General features: G+C 45.2%; 1 protein-coding gene across 2 annotated transcripts in view; it reads right to left on the bottom strand.

Moving 5' to 3' along the window:
* The window catches only part of LOC144693279 (transmembrane protein 87A-like), an 87832-nt gene that overhangs the window by 71388 nt on the left and 1270 nt on the right, over positions 1-15174 (bottom strand). For both annotated transcript variants that reach the window (XM_078563017.1, XM_078563016.1), the window contains exons 2-4: positions 4795-4855; positions 2190-2284; positions 16-132 (exon numbers count right to left, since the gene is read on the bottom strand). In XM_078563017.1, the coding sequence (XP_078419143.1) occupies positions 16-132; positions 2190-2284; positions 4795-4855 (273 nt within the window). The remainder of the gene's footprint in view (positions 1-15; positions 133-2189; positions 2285-4794; positions 4856-15174) is intronic.

Consider the following 15174-nt stretch of genomic DNA (forward strand, 5'->3'; position numbering starts at 1 on the left):
ACACTACTGAGTTACCTGTGCTTTAAAGAGCTCTGTACAGTTCTCAATAACGATGAAATTCTGTGCGTAGCTTCCCGACCATCCATCATGTACTTCACGGTTATTTTCAAAGTATACAATATTCTGCTCATCCTGCAGAGAATTGAAATATATAAATTGAAGGTTTCAATGTTTCATTGTAAAATGGGGAATGGTTAGGAAAGGGGGAAGGCGGCAGGGCAGAAAGGAGGTTTGGAATTTGGACAAGGATGGGGATGAAATCGGGGGAGCGACAGGGAAGGGGGAATGAACGCCTTCCTGCTAAGGGATAGTCATAGACAGCCATACATTACTTCTGCTGCTGATGTACTATCCAGATAAAGACCTATAGAACACAGTTCAAACTAATTCACTGAGATTTTGAGATTAAGGCCTGCATTTACATAGCATCTTTCGTGGCCTCTGGATATTCTGTGCTTTATAGCTAACTAAACAATGACAACGTTTCATAATGTTTTATGTAAGAAATGCAGCAGCCATTTTGCACACAATAAGTTCCCATGAACAGCTAACGTGATAATGACTTGACAATCTGTCTTTTGGTAATGTTTGTTCAGGGATAAATATTGACCAGGACACCGGGGAGAACGTCCTTGCTCTTCTTCATAATAGTGTCATGGGGTCTTTTATGTCCACTACGGAGGGCAGATTGGGCCTTGGTTTAATGTCTTCAACTAAAAGATAGCATCTCTGACAGTGCAGCACTGACTTTATGCTCAAGGCTCTAGAGCGGAATATGAACTCACAAATCTCTAACACACAGGCAAGAGCGCTCCAACTGAACCAACACTGTTAAGAGGTGTAATAAGATGCAATATAAATGCAGCCTGTCTTTGATTTGTAACTTCACATGCCTTTGATGCTATCTGGGACCATGAGCATGGTCAGCAGCTGTGCAAAACAGGACTGCTTCCTTGTAGGTCCTTGAGGCACGAATTTCACTTGTCTCCCCTTACATATCAGATTGAGTGCTGATCTGATTTAGATGTTTGAAATATTCAGGGATTTGATGAGGTGGACACAGAGAAACTATTTCCTCTGTCGGGGAAATCAAGAACAAAGGACATAATTTTAAAAGTAGAGCTCAGCCATTCAGGACTGAATGCAGCAAGCACTTGTTACACAAAAGCTAATGGAAACTTGTAACGTTTTCTCTGTGCTCTCCTTCCCCACCATCTCTCATATGGCTGGAGATGTTATGGGACAAATGGTGCCATTTCAAGACTGAATTGGTTTCTTTTTGTTATGTAAAGGTATCTAGGGATATGGAGAAAAGGTGGGAAAATGGAGTTAAGATGTAGATCAGTCATGAGCTAACAGCGGCGGAGCAGGCTCGAAAGGCTCAATGGCCAACTTCTGTTCCTGTGCTCCTCCCATCCACAGATTTTCCCTTTTCTACCTTTTCAAAAAAATTCAACTAGGTTAGTCAGAGATGACCTACCATTAAAAAAAACCATGCTGGCTCTCTTTGATCAGCTCTTATTCCAAGTGCTCAGTCGCTCTATCCCTAATGGTAGATTCTAGTAACTTTCCCTGACAACTGACAATAGGGAGAGCAAGGCAGGTTGTATTATCATGAGCACTGTAACTCTGGCACCAACAATCTACCAAATTCAGGCATATGGCTAATTTAGCTGAAAAAGAACACATTTCACATTATCGCAGCGGTACAGGTAAATATGGCTCCGGGACAACCCTGTGTCATTACAGGTCCTGTGGGCACAACCCTCACCCTGCCAGACTTGCTGATCCCCATGTCTGTGGAGTAAATGAAAGGGAACATTGACTAAGGTGGGATTCAATGCAGTTCCCTCTTCATGTTACTTTCCAGAAAATGCAAGATACTGATACCTGGAGGCAGTGTTCCAGCCAAGTAAAACAGCCTTATTAAATTACAACTAACATCCCAAATTGCAACCCCCACCCCCCCCACCCCCACTCTTCCTCTGTTGAAGACCTTTGCCTTCGCACAGCACTTTTCATTGTAACATAAACAAAATGTGTGTGGTTGCAAAGGGCAGACCAACATTCTGTTGTGCATTAGTCTTGAGACCATCCAGCAAATTGGAATTGTAGTCCATGGCAAAAGGTTGGCGAATGGCACTGCAATATAGAACTTCTCAGTCTAAACTACTGCAAATTAGACTTACTGGCATGTTGAAGACTTCGTTGTAGCAGTGTGAATACCTGAGGTACCAGGAGATGTTAACAATCGATGAGGAATCACACGTGTTCCCATCAAGAACTAGATGCAAGAACGACAAAAGAAAGCATGAGCAACACTGGTCAGCAACATTCTGTATTCCTAGACAATTTTACAGTAGGTCTTAGGCTCTGAAGGAGCAGTGTAAGAAATCCACAACCTGACAGCGCTGTTCTTCCTTGTTACTGCATTTTATGTCACTGGTCCTTTTGGAAAGACAATAGAAACAGACTACTGTACTCAGCTCATTTGACCTGTGTAATCTGGAGCCAATAAAACTCAGAAGGCAGTGCCCATCTGGTTTATACACCATCAATATAAAAATGCAGAGGATCTCCTATTCACACCCAGTGGGACATATTAACCACAAACACAAACAGGTTTTGAGTCATACTGTGGGCAGTTGCTGGGAGAAATACCATTAACTGAACCCACAGAGAGAAGTACAAGCTTAAAGAGGAGGCAGGCCAATAGCAGAAGATGCCTCTGAGCAACCCCTAAAATTGTCTCTCTGGTGGAGAAAGCGGCTTACTGCACATGGGAGGAATTTGCAATGTGTGCGCAAACAGTAAGGGATGTGACCATTTTACTCTAAATTCAACTGCACTTCAGCATGAAGATTGATTAGATCACCAATCACAAGTATAACTGAGCATAGGATCATGGATATTGAAAAAGGAAATGACATTGCAAGATATCAATCATCTCCACTGGCCCAAGAAAATACTTTCGTTGGTAGTACCAATGATTCTTCAGGTATGAACAAGAGCAAATAATTGTTAGCATCAGAAACACATCCTCACTTTATTCAAACTTCCCTCCTTTCCTTCCACCTTCTGCTATAACACACTGAAGTCAAAAGGGAGAATATTTCCTCAGTTTGTTATTTGTGGCGAAATCATAAGCCTGTTTAGCATATACAAGGTCGCAACTGCATGACAAATATTGTAAAAAGACAACCGTCACGAAAACATTCAGAGTAAATGGGCTGATTTCTCATTCAGTAGAACGAAGTGGATTCTGAGCCAGGAAAAGGCTGGGATTCCATAGAACACTACAGCACAGAAAACAGGCCATTCGGCCCTTCTAGTCTGCGCCGAAATATTATTCCGCTAGTCCCATTGACCTGCACCTAGCCCATAACCCTTCAGACCTCTCCCACCCATGTATCTATCTAATTTATTCTTAAAACTTAAGAGTGAGCCCGCATTTACCACGTCAGATGGTAGCTCATTCCACACTCTCACCACTCTCTGAGTGAAGAAGTTCCCCCTAAGGTTCCCCCTAAACCTTTCCCCTTTCACCCTAAAGCCATGTCCTCTCGTGTTTATTTCTCCTAACCTAAGTGGAAAGAGCCTACTCGCATTTACTCTGTCTATACCCCTCACAATTCATAGGATAGTGAGTGGCCATTTCTACATTATCTAGTTAGCAGCTTTGCAACACAGTGCATCAATAAACCTCAAGGAATTGTTCAAACACATGTCTGGTTAGGACACAACTAGAGTTTTACATCCAATTCTGGTCACCACACTTTAACAAGAATGTGATGGTCTTTGGGAGGGTGCAGAGGAGATTTACTAGAATGGTTATCAGGTTCAGGGATTTTAGTTGCAATGTTAGGTTGGAGAAGCTGAGTTTGTTCTTGAAGAAAAGGAAATTAAGGGGAGATTTGATAGTGGTGTACAAAATCATGACGGGTTTAGATAAGGTAGAGAAAGAAAAGCTGTTCCCATGAGCTGATGGAAGCGCAGCAACCATGGGCCAGAGGTTTAAGGTTTTGGGCAGGAGAATGTGGACAAAAACTTTTTTTTACACAGCAAGTGGTAATGACCTGGAATGCGTTGTCCACAAGGGTGGCAGAGCAGAGCCAATTAACGATTTCAAAGAAAATTGAATGGACGGCACCAAGACAACATAAATCCAGGTTATCATCAAGACCGTGTAAATCCAGGCTATCACTAAAACTGTGTAAATCCAGATTCTATAAATCAACATTTTTACCAATATTGTCCAAATCAATTCCCAAAGTTTCCGCTTCTGGTCAGTCAGCATTTGTAAAGAGAAAAGATAAGTTGGGATGCCTTGGATGTCATGATCTGATGAAGGGGGTGCATATGAAACTGCTGGAAAATGGGATTAGAACAGTTAGGTACTTGTTTGACTGGCGCAGACTCAATGGGCCGAAGGGCATTTTTCTATGCTGTAAACCTCTATGACACTTGAGGGAAATAAAGTTGCAGGGTCACAGCGAGGGCATGGGACTGATGGGATTACTCCAGAGATCTGGCATGGACTTGAGCTGAAAGGCCTCCTCTGTCATTATGGCTCTATGGCGACACCTAGATTTCTGGTCACTGAGGGAGATGCTGACTTCCCCCTCTCAGAAACAAAATATCATCCAATCACTTGTGCACCACCTAGTGGATAATTGTGGATCAGCCTTCCTAGGGAATTTAACAGCATTCAAATCAATCCATGCCTGCATCATCATACTCCTGTCGCCTTCCACACACATCTTACATACGACCCATGTAAAAGCTATTACTTACATCTTAAAGAAATAGTGCTGCCATTGAAAAGTGTCTTCCTGAATGTAAAATTAAAATTTTTCTGAAGAAAAACAAAAAGATAAGGTTAATTTTATGTGAACAGTGAAATATGAGCACTGAAAGATGTTTTCAATCACAGCCCAAGCTAGTATAAAAATTAATTTTGGAATATCTAACAATTTAATTCTGGGAAAACACAGCCACATTTTGCAAATCTTGGCAATTGTGAATAAAAATTGCCTTTTATGGCCCCTCCCAAAATCTAACTTCCTCCAGTTCTATGCCCCACCAGCACCCAAACTCACCATTCCTCTAACTCCGGTCTCATCTTGATTCCCCCTCTCACTTCACCCTGTGGATTGCACTGTGTATTCAGGAGCCTCAGCTTCACATTCTGAAGCTTCACCTGCCCCTATCTCGCCACGTCCCCCTCCCTCTTTAAGCCTTCTTTAAAATCACTCATACAGATCATGGCAAATTAGATGATATATTGTTTTATGTGAGCAAGATGTTATACAATGCAATATGTGATGCATTGTTAGGGCCACTGATTCACGGTGGCTGATGCAGTTTTTTAAAAACATTATTTTGTGACACATTGTAATGAAGAATGCATATTGTGGTGATCCATCTAGCAGCTACAGAGGTAGTGTAGGTAAGGGATGGATCCCAACTGATCCAAATGTCAAGCAATTAGTCAAGTGGAGGGGTGGTGTGGTGGAGAATGGGAATAGAGTTCTGAGCTGGCAGACTTAAGGTTCATCCACCGCTATGAATGATAAAAAATAGGGTCACAGCCAAAGTCAGAAGTAGGTTGGCCTGGCAGCCCCAAACATCAAGCAGAATGGGGTGTGTCAACTCAAAAATTAACAGAATGGAAACAGGTTTAAAAAAATACCAAGGTAGTGAAAAGGCTGGGAGACACAACAGTGTTTCCTTGTTTTGTCTGGGAGGCCTTCAAAGTAATAAGTACCACAAAACAATTCTAAGGGCTGAATTTTACGGTCCATCGCGGTGGGGGCAGGGCTGTAAAATGCGGCGAGCCATTCAAAAGCCCATTGACTTCAGCAGGGCTGTAAAATCCGGCCAGTGTAAAATTCCGCCCATAGTTTTCTAGCAATTCTAAAATCTGTCCAGGCAAGAGTCATAACACAGGAAGTGCACACAGATACACGACTTATTTAAATAACGTAATGCTCATATTATAGAACAGCGCAACTCTCCAACTAAATGCGAGCAATACCGAGGAAGATTTGATAGGATGTTACTGTTTCTTGGAGTACTCATTTGAAGAAATGCTGAACAAAACTTTCAACAAGGATAATGAATCTGCCACACACACACACCCATTCTGTGGTTTCCAGGTACACGTACAGATCACATTGTATTAATAGCAGTTACTGAGGGGAGATGGTAGGATAGTGGTAATATCACTGAATTAGTAAACCAGGGGCCCAGGCTAATTTGCTGGTGACATGGGCTTCAAATCTCACCATGGTAGCTGGTAGAATTTAAATTCAATTAATAAATCTGGAATACAAAGCTAGTCTCAGTAATGGTGGCCACGAAACTATTATTGATTAAAAACCCACCTGGTTCACTAATGCCCTTTAGGGAAGGAAATCTGCCGTCCAGACCCACAGCAACATAGACTCAACTGGGGTGCACAACAAATGCTGCCATTGTCAGTGACACCCACATCCCAAGAAAGAATATTAAAAAAACGTTGCTAGGCTTCAATATCACATTGGAATTATACTGAGGTGTACAAACAGAAATGATGATAATGGAAACTTTAGGAAAAAAAGGTTGAGTGAGGTATCCTATTGATCACCAGCATGAAACGCAGTGTAGAAAAATGTCAGCTGTCTGGTGATGGAAAATGGCAGATTTTGCAGAAAATGAATCTCTCCATTGAACTCAGTGCATCTCAAAGAGAGAGAGACAGCCTTGGGACAGAGTTTCAACTAATTCTGTGGAGAGTTGGACATCAAGATGTGGTATTAAAAAGTAGAAACAAGGTACAGAGGACTGGTAGAGACAGAGTTAGAAGTAACACAGAAGTATGTGGGATATTAAAAAATACAAAAAGTGGCCTAAGTTAGGTTTGGAGTTCCTAATAACTGAAATCTGGCTCAAAAAGCAGGAGGATGCTTAATATTCTTGGGAACAAGTTCCTCAGGAAGGATATGGTGGGAAAAAGAGGGATAGCAGTTTTGATTAACAGGTTATAGTGCTAGAGAAGAGGACATCCTTGAGGGGATCAAAGTCAGAAATGATTTAGTTACAGTTAAGAAACAATAAAGGGGTCATTACGTTATTGGCTGTATTTTATAGGCCAAATAGTGGCAACCAGATGGAGCATTTTTGCAAAACGCATTGCTGAGAACTATAGAGTAGTGATAATGGGAAACTTTTACTCCAATATTGAATGGACAGTGATTGTGTTAAGAGCAGAGAGTGAAGGAATTTCTGAAGTGTGTTCAGGAGAATTTTCTTTATCAGTATGTTTCCTGCCCAATGAGGAAGGCATTGTTGGATTTAAGCCTGGGGAATGAAATGGGTCAAGTGGAAAATATCAGAGTTGGAGAGCATCTCAGGAATAGTGATCATAATATCGTAACATTTAGATTAGTTACATAGAAGGAAAAGGAGCAACTTAGAATAAAAATAATTAACTGAAGGAGCGTTAATTTCAGCTAACTGAAGAAGCTTCTAACCCAGAAAAGTTGGAGTCAAAGACTGGCAATAAGAAATGTAATGGAGCAATGGGCACCCTTTAAAGAGGTAATGATTTGGGTACTGTCTAGATACATTGCTTTAAGAGTGAAAGTGGTGGCAAAGCCTGAGACCGAAGGAGTTAGACAGCAGGACAAAGCAGAAAATAGCTTGATAACAGAAGGGAGAATCAAGCTGAATATTAAATGTACAGAGGGGAACTGCAAAAGAAATAAGAGGGGCAAAGAGACAGTATAAGAATAGATTGGTAGTTAACAGAAAAGGGAATCCAAACATCTTCTACAGACATATTAACAGTAAAAAGATCATCAGCGAAGCATTGGGGCCAATTAGGGACCAAAATGGAGATCTATTGGTGGATGCAGAAGACATGACTGACATACTAAATGAGTATTTTGTTGTTTATTAAGATAACTTTTCCAAAACAGTTTGCTGGGATACAGGGTGAGATAAAAATAGATGAAGAGCTATCAGAAAGGCTGGCAATGCTTTAAGTGGCTACGTCACCCGATCCAGATGGGATGCATCCTAGGCTGCTGAGGGGAGTACGGGTGCATGGCAGAAGTGTTGGCCACAATCTTATAATTCTCCTTAGGTACAGGGATGGTGCAGAAGGACGGGAAGATTGCAAATGGTATACCCTTATTCAGAAAAATGAAGAAAGATAAACCTGACAATTATAGGAAGGTCTGTTGTCAGTGGTGGGGCAGCTTTTAGGAACAATAATCCGGAAGAAAATTGACAGCCACTTAGATAAACATGGACAAATACAAGAGAGTCAGCATGGATCTGACGATTGGGATTCTTTTTTGATGAAGTAACAGAGGGTGGATGAGTGCAGTTCGGTTCATGTTGTGTATACAGACTTCGAAACGGTGACTGAACTGCCACATATTAAGCTTGTTAACAAAATTCTGACCAGGGATAAAAGGGGCATAAAGAATGGATACAAAATTGACCAAGGGACAGAAAACAAAGAGTTGAGATGAATTAATGTTTTTCAAACTGGAGGAAGATATACAGTGCAGTTCCCCAAGGTTCAGAAGTAGGACAGGCATTACTTCTAACATAAATGACTTAGACTTGTGGGTACGGGCACAATTTCGATATTTGCAGATGACATGAATCTTGAAAGTGCAGTAAACAGTGAAGAAGATAGTAATAGACTTCAAGATAGGGATGCTCTGGTGGAATGGGTGAACTCACAGTAAATGAAATTCAACACAGAAAAGTGTGAAGTAATACATTTTGGAAGGAAGAGCGAGGGAGGACAATAAATATTAATTGGTAAAATTTAAGGGGGTGCAAGGAGAGAGACTTGGGGTACTTGTGCACAATTCTTTGAAGCTGGTGGTACAGGTTAACAAAGCAGTTAATAAAGCATATAGGATACTGGACTTTATAAACAGAATCACAAGTACACAAAAGTCAGGACATTATGCTAAATCTATACAACAATAGCTTGGTCCCAATGGAAAAGATGTCTAATTTTGGACACCACACTTCAGGAAAGACGTGAAGGTTTAGGATAAGGTCTTGTGGTTCAGGTAGTAGCACGCCTGCCTTTGATCCAGAATGTGGCAGGTTCGAGTCTAACTCCAGGACTTCTGGGACATGGCCCCGTAGAGGGCTCTCTATCCAGAAGTACTCCCTTGTAGGATTGCAGAAAACAAGTGTAACGTGTGACAATATGGTTACCCTCTGATGTTCTTGGAGTCTGAACCACATGACTAGTAGAAGAATGAAGTGGCTGTGTGCCTGCCAAACAGGAAACAAGGTTTAGTCTTGGAGTTGTAGCTTCCTGCCATAAGTATTTGGTGAGCTGCATGCCCCTCAGTTGGATATTGAAGGAGGTTTGGATCTTCTATTAAGAGTTCCTAGGTCAAATTTTCAAGATGATCTGATAAATGCCAATGAGACATGGTGAGACTTTTGATAGATTTCAGAAAACAGATGGTCATTCCATGTAATATCATTGACTTTAACAAACTGCATTAAAGATTGATAAAATTGAATCTTGGAATCCCTGGATCAGCGCTAGCATTTAAATTTCTGGATTAGTCAAGGTGGGCTCCTGGTTATAACCCATATCCGATTCTCGAAGAGGGAGGCCCTGTTGAATCAGGTGTTTGCTGCCTTGAAAAAAAATCCTGGGGTCATTTCCTTTAGCTTTCATGGAACAAACGGAGCATTCCATAGTGATACAAAGAATAGAGGATGCAATGATTGCTAGGTTTTAAAATGGTCCAGATACAAGCGTCATTATAACGCAAGAGTTGAACACAGGCAGAATGAGGATGAAAGGCACTTTTAACAGATCTGGCTATTACAAAAGACAAAATTGTAACAGCAATAATTGGCGAATGAATCTCAAAAAATGCCTAAGAAGCAGTTAATAGGTGCTTCAGATGTTTCTAGAAGAATCATTACGTGGCGAACTGTCCAAAGTGGAGAAGCATGGTCTCCAAAATGTCACATGATGCAGGGAACTCAGAGGAAGATAATCTTCCACTTGCATATGAGACCTCGCAGCTATATAAGTTTTTCAAGTTGGACAGCCAAGTCACAGCATGGTGTTTTTAGATGGATTGCCCTGAACGTTGCAGCAGATTTTCGTGGGCCACATTCATACACAAAATAGTGAACAGTCTGATCCGGGTGACCGCAGTCATCTGCTAGGCTCTCCTTGAAATTCCATTTGTGGAGGACTTGGAATGCTCCATGAACGGGGCCTCCCTCTTCGAGAATCCTTGCGTGGAGAGTGCAGATCCTGTTGAATGTGGACCACAGTTTGAGGGAATTCAAACCCTGGAGGCTCTACCATTGGATCACTCATGACCTTTGTTGGCAATATTGGTATCAACCCAGAGGTTGCACCATTTATCCTTTTTGTTAAAATCTGCATTGCTCAAAACATTCACAGAGCTCCAGAAAACTTTGTGTCATTTGAACTGCATAATCAGCAGGATATGAAGGTTTTCATGGGTTGGCAGTTCTGGGTTGGCTTCAATGAGATCAAACTCTTTCAGCAATTTTGCTTTCTGGCACACAGCAGGAAGTGGTATGTTAGATTTGAGAGCCATTGTAGAAGTGTTGATTTCAGAATACCACTGGCACTGATGTGCTGAGGGCAGTGTCCAAGTGTTTTGTGTAGTTGTTCTCTGCCCAAAGGAGCAGTATTCTGCTGAAGAGTACACAAGGTAAGCAGTATGAAGAGTGAATACATTGGAATCCCAGCTGGAACATGTTTACTCTGGTCTTGGCATTTTCTGGGACCCTTTGCTGCAAAAGGATACTTGGAGTTTGTTGTTAGCCAGCCAGTTGTTGAGGTGGAAAACAGTGACTGTGGTCTTAGTTAGGTTTGGGTGGAGATGCTGGAAGATGAAATATTGCACCATCATCTTTAAGTCCTGGGACAAGGTGCTGCTGAGATAAAGGTTGGTTTCTTTGGTAGCAAGGGTCAGATCAATGACATAGGCATAGACAATGACATTCCTAGCGGTGGGAGGCATATCATCCACACAGATACTGAAGAGGATTTTTAAGCCTTGGAGAAGTCCATAATTCAGGGACCTTGTGGGGCTTGTTTGGTCTCTGAGTGAAACCCTGTATCTTCAATTGGGAATTACAACTTTCACACGGTTCACCCTGTTTTAAAGTAATACAATCACTTTTTTGACATATGTAGTTCAACTTTTACTCATCTTGTAGAATTGGGAGAACTCTCTCGCATTTACCAATTAAATGTAGAAGGCATGTTGTGAAAAAAATGTGACTGTCGTGAACCAAAAAGTGTAATGCTGATGCGCTTGTTCTCCAAGAGACACACATTGATGATGAAGATAATGAAGAATCCAAACAAATTATATTGGTCAGGAGTTTTAGTCTTGTGATGAATGCATTAGTCATGGTCTCTAACTGTGCAGAGCTAGATAATTTTTGCACTTCAACAGTGTGATTAACAGATTGGTTGACATGTTATCATGTTTAAGTAGTGAGGTTAAGGAACATTAAAGTAATACTTGCTTTAGGTTTGACGATGAGAACACATTGAACTCACGAAAGAGTTGCATTCTATGTAATATAGCAGGAATAAGCCATATACAAGTACTGATGTAGTACCTGGTGAGATACTTACGCCGTTGAGTAAATCTTCCATGAAAAAGGTACAAATGAAACTTGACAGGGAGCATAATGAAGCAATTATTTTTGGAAAATCAATGGATCTGCATTTTTCCAGTCTGGACATTGTCTCACCTTAATAAAACCACATTTTCTTCAGTAATAAGAATCAGAGGGAAGAAATAAGGCAAGTTGTCTTAAGTTACATAGAAACATAGAAATAGGGACAGGACTAGGTCATTCAGCCCTTCAAGTATGCTCTGCCATTCAATACGATCACGGCTGATCCTCTACCTCAATGCCATACTCCCGTTCTCTCCCCATACCCCTCGACACCTTTAGAGTCTAGAAATCTATTTCCTCTTTAAATATATTCAGTGACTTGGCCTCCACAGTCTTCTGTGGTACAGAATCCCATAGGTTCACCAACCTGTGAGTGAAGACGTTTCTCCTCATCTGTCCTAAATGGCCTACCCCGCATCCTGAGACTGTGACCCCTAGTTCCAGACGCCCCCACCGACAGGAAACACCATCCCTGCATCCAGTCTGCCCATCCCTGTCAGAATTTTATACGTTTCAATGAGATCCCCTTTCAATCTTCTAAACTCCAGTGAATCCAGTCAGCCCAATCTCTCCTCATACGACAATCCTGCCATTCCAGGAATTAGTCTGGTGAACCTTCACTATCACTCCCTCTATGGCAAGTATATCCTTTCTTAGGTAAGGAGACAAAAACTACACACAATGCTCCAGGTGTGGATGCACCAAGGTCTTGTGCAGCATAAGACATCATTGCTTCTGTACTCAAGTCCTCTCGCAATGAAGGCCAACATACCATTCGCCTGCTTAACTGCGTGCTCCACCTGCATGCTTGCTTACAGCGATTGATGTACAAGAACACCCAGGTTCCTTTGATTTTGGGAAATCAGCATTTCCCAATCGATCACTATTTAAATAATACTCTGCCATTGTTTTTCCAGTCAAAGTGGATAAATTCACACATTCATTTTATACTGCATCTCCCCACTCATTCAACTTGTCTAAATCACCTTGAAGCTTCTTAACATCCTCTTCACCACGCTCATTCCCACCAAGTTTCAAGTCAGCAGGCTTGGAAATATTACATTTGGTTCCCTCATCCAAATCATTGATATGTATTGTGAATAGCTGGGCCCAAGCACTGATCCCTATGGTAGCCCATTAGTCAGCACCTGCCACTTCAAAAAAAGATCCATTTATTCCTATTCTTTGGTTCTTGTCTGCTAACCAATTCTCAATCCATGCGAATATATTATCCCCAATTTCATGTGCTTTAATTTTGCACACTAACCTCTTATGTAGGGCTTTGTCAAAAGCTTGGAAAATCTAAATACAACACATCCATTGGTGTTCCCTTATTTATCTTGGTCGTCAAAAAAACTCCAGTAGGTTTGTCAAACATGATTTCCCTTTCATAAATCCATGCTGACTTGTCTAATCCCATTGATGTTTTCTAAGCATCCTGTTATCACATCCTTTCTAATATACTCCAGCATTTTCCCGGCGACTGATGTTAGGCTAACTGGTCTGTAATTGCCTGTTTACTCCCTCCCATTTTTATAAATACTGGGGTTACATTTGCCACCCTTCAATCTGTCAGGAGCTTTCCAGAATCTACAGAATTTTGGAAGATGACAACCAACGCGTCCACAATTTTCATGCCACTTCCTTTAGTACCCTGGGATGTAGATCTCTCTCTCCCCCACTCCACCCGCTCTTTCCCCCACTCCCCTCTCCCTCACTCTCTCCTCTCCACTCCTCCCTCCCTTGAACGACCCCCACCCTTCCCCACCTCTCTCTCCCCCACTACCCTCTCCCTGCTAACCCCTCCCTTTCACACTCTCCCCCGCTCCCCCCTCGCACTCTCCCCCGCTCCCCCCTCGCACTCTCCCCCGCTCCCCCCTCGCACTCTCCCCCGCTCCCCCCTCGCACTCTCCCCCGCTCCCCCCTCGCACTCTCCCCCGCTCCCCCCTCGCACTCTCCCCCGCTCCCCCCTCGCACTCTCCCCCGCTCCCCCCTCGCACTCTCCCCCGCTCCCCCCTCGCACTCTCCCCCGCTCCCCCCTCGCACTCTCCCCCGCTCCCCCCTCGCACTCTCCCCCGCTCCCCCCTCGCACTCTCCCCCGCTCCCCCCTCGCACTCTCCCCCGCTCCCCCCTCGCTCTCTCCCCCGCTCCCCCCTCGCTCTCTCCCCCGCTCCCCCCTCGCTCTCTCCCCCCTCGGCCCCGCTCTCTCCCCCCCTCGGCCCCGCTCTCTCCCCCCCTCGGCCCCGCTCTCTCCCCCCCTCGGCCCCGCTCTCTCCCCCCCTCGGCCCCGCTCTCTCCCCCCCTCGGCCCCGCTCTCTCCCCCCCTCGGCCCCGCTCTCTCCCCCCCTCGGCCCCGCTCTCTCCCCCCCTCGGCCCCGCTCTCTCCCCCCCCTCGGCCCCGCTCTCTCCCCCCCTCGGCCCCGCTCTCTCCCCCCTCGGCCCCGCTCTCTCCCCGCCTCGGCCCCGCTCTCTCCCCCCTCGGCCCCGCTCCTCTCCCCCCCTCGGCCCCGCTCTCTCCCCCCCTCGGCCCCGCTCTCTCCCCCCCTCGGCCCCGCTCTCTCCCCCCCTCGGCCCCGCTCTCTCCCCCCCTCGGCCCCGCTCTCCCCCCCTCGGCCCCGCTCTCTCCCCCCTCGGCCCCGCTCTCTCCCCCCTCGGCCCCGCTCTCTCCCCCCCTCGGCCCCGCTCTCTCCCCCCCTCGGCCCCGCTCTCTCCCCCCCTCGGCCCCGCTCTCTCCCCCCTCGGCCCCGCTCTCTCCCCCCCTCGGCCCCGCTCTCTCCCCCCTCGGCCCCGCTCTCTCCCCCCCTTGGCCCCGCTCTCTCCCTAGCTCCCTCTCGCCCACGCTCTCCCCTAGCTCCCTCTCGCCCACGCTCTCCCCTAGCTCCCTCTCGCCCACGCTCTCCCCCTAGCTCCCTCTCGCCCACGCTCTCCCCCTAGCTCCCTCTCGCCCACGCTCTCCCCCTAGCTCCCTCTCGCCCACGCTCTCCCCCTAGCTCTCTCTCGCACACTCTCCCCCTAGCTCTCTCTCGCACACTCTCCCCCCTCTCTCACACTCTCCCCCTCTCTCTCTCGCACACTCTCCCCCTCTCTCTCTCGCACACTCTCCACTCTCCCCCCTCTCTCTCTCTCGCACACTCTCCCCCTCTCTCTCTCTCTCGCACACTCTCCCCCCTCTCTCTCTCTCGCACACTCTCCCCCCCTCTCTCTCTCTCGCACACTCTCCCCCCTCTCTCTCTCTCGCACACTCTCCCCCCTCTCTCTCTCTCGCACACTCTCCCCCCTCTCTCTCTCTCGCACACTCTCCCCCCTCTCTCTCTCTCGCCCACTCTCCCCCCCTCTCTCTCTCCCACTCTCCCCCCCTCTCTCTCTCCCACTCTCCCCCCCTCTCTCTCTCCCACTCTCCCACCTCTCTCTCCCACTCTCCCCCCTCTCTCTCCCACTCTCCCCCCTCTCTCTCCC

Source organism: Cetorhinus maximus, chromosome 18 (assembly GCF_964194155.1).
Source record: "Cetorhinus maximus chromosome 18, sCetMax3.hap1.1, whole genome shotgun sequence".
Lineage (NCBI taxonomy): Eukaryota > Metazoa > Chordata > Chondrichthyes > Lamniformes > Cetorhinidae > Cetorhinus > Cetorhinus maximus.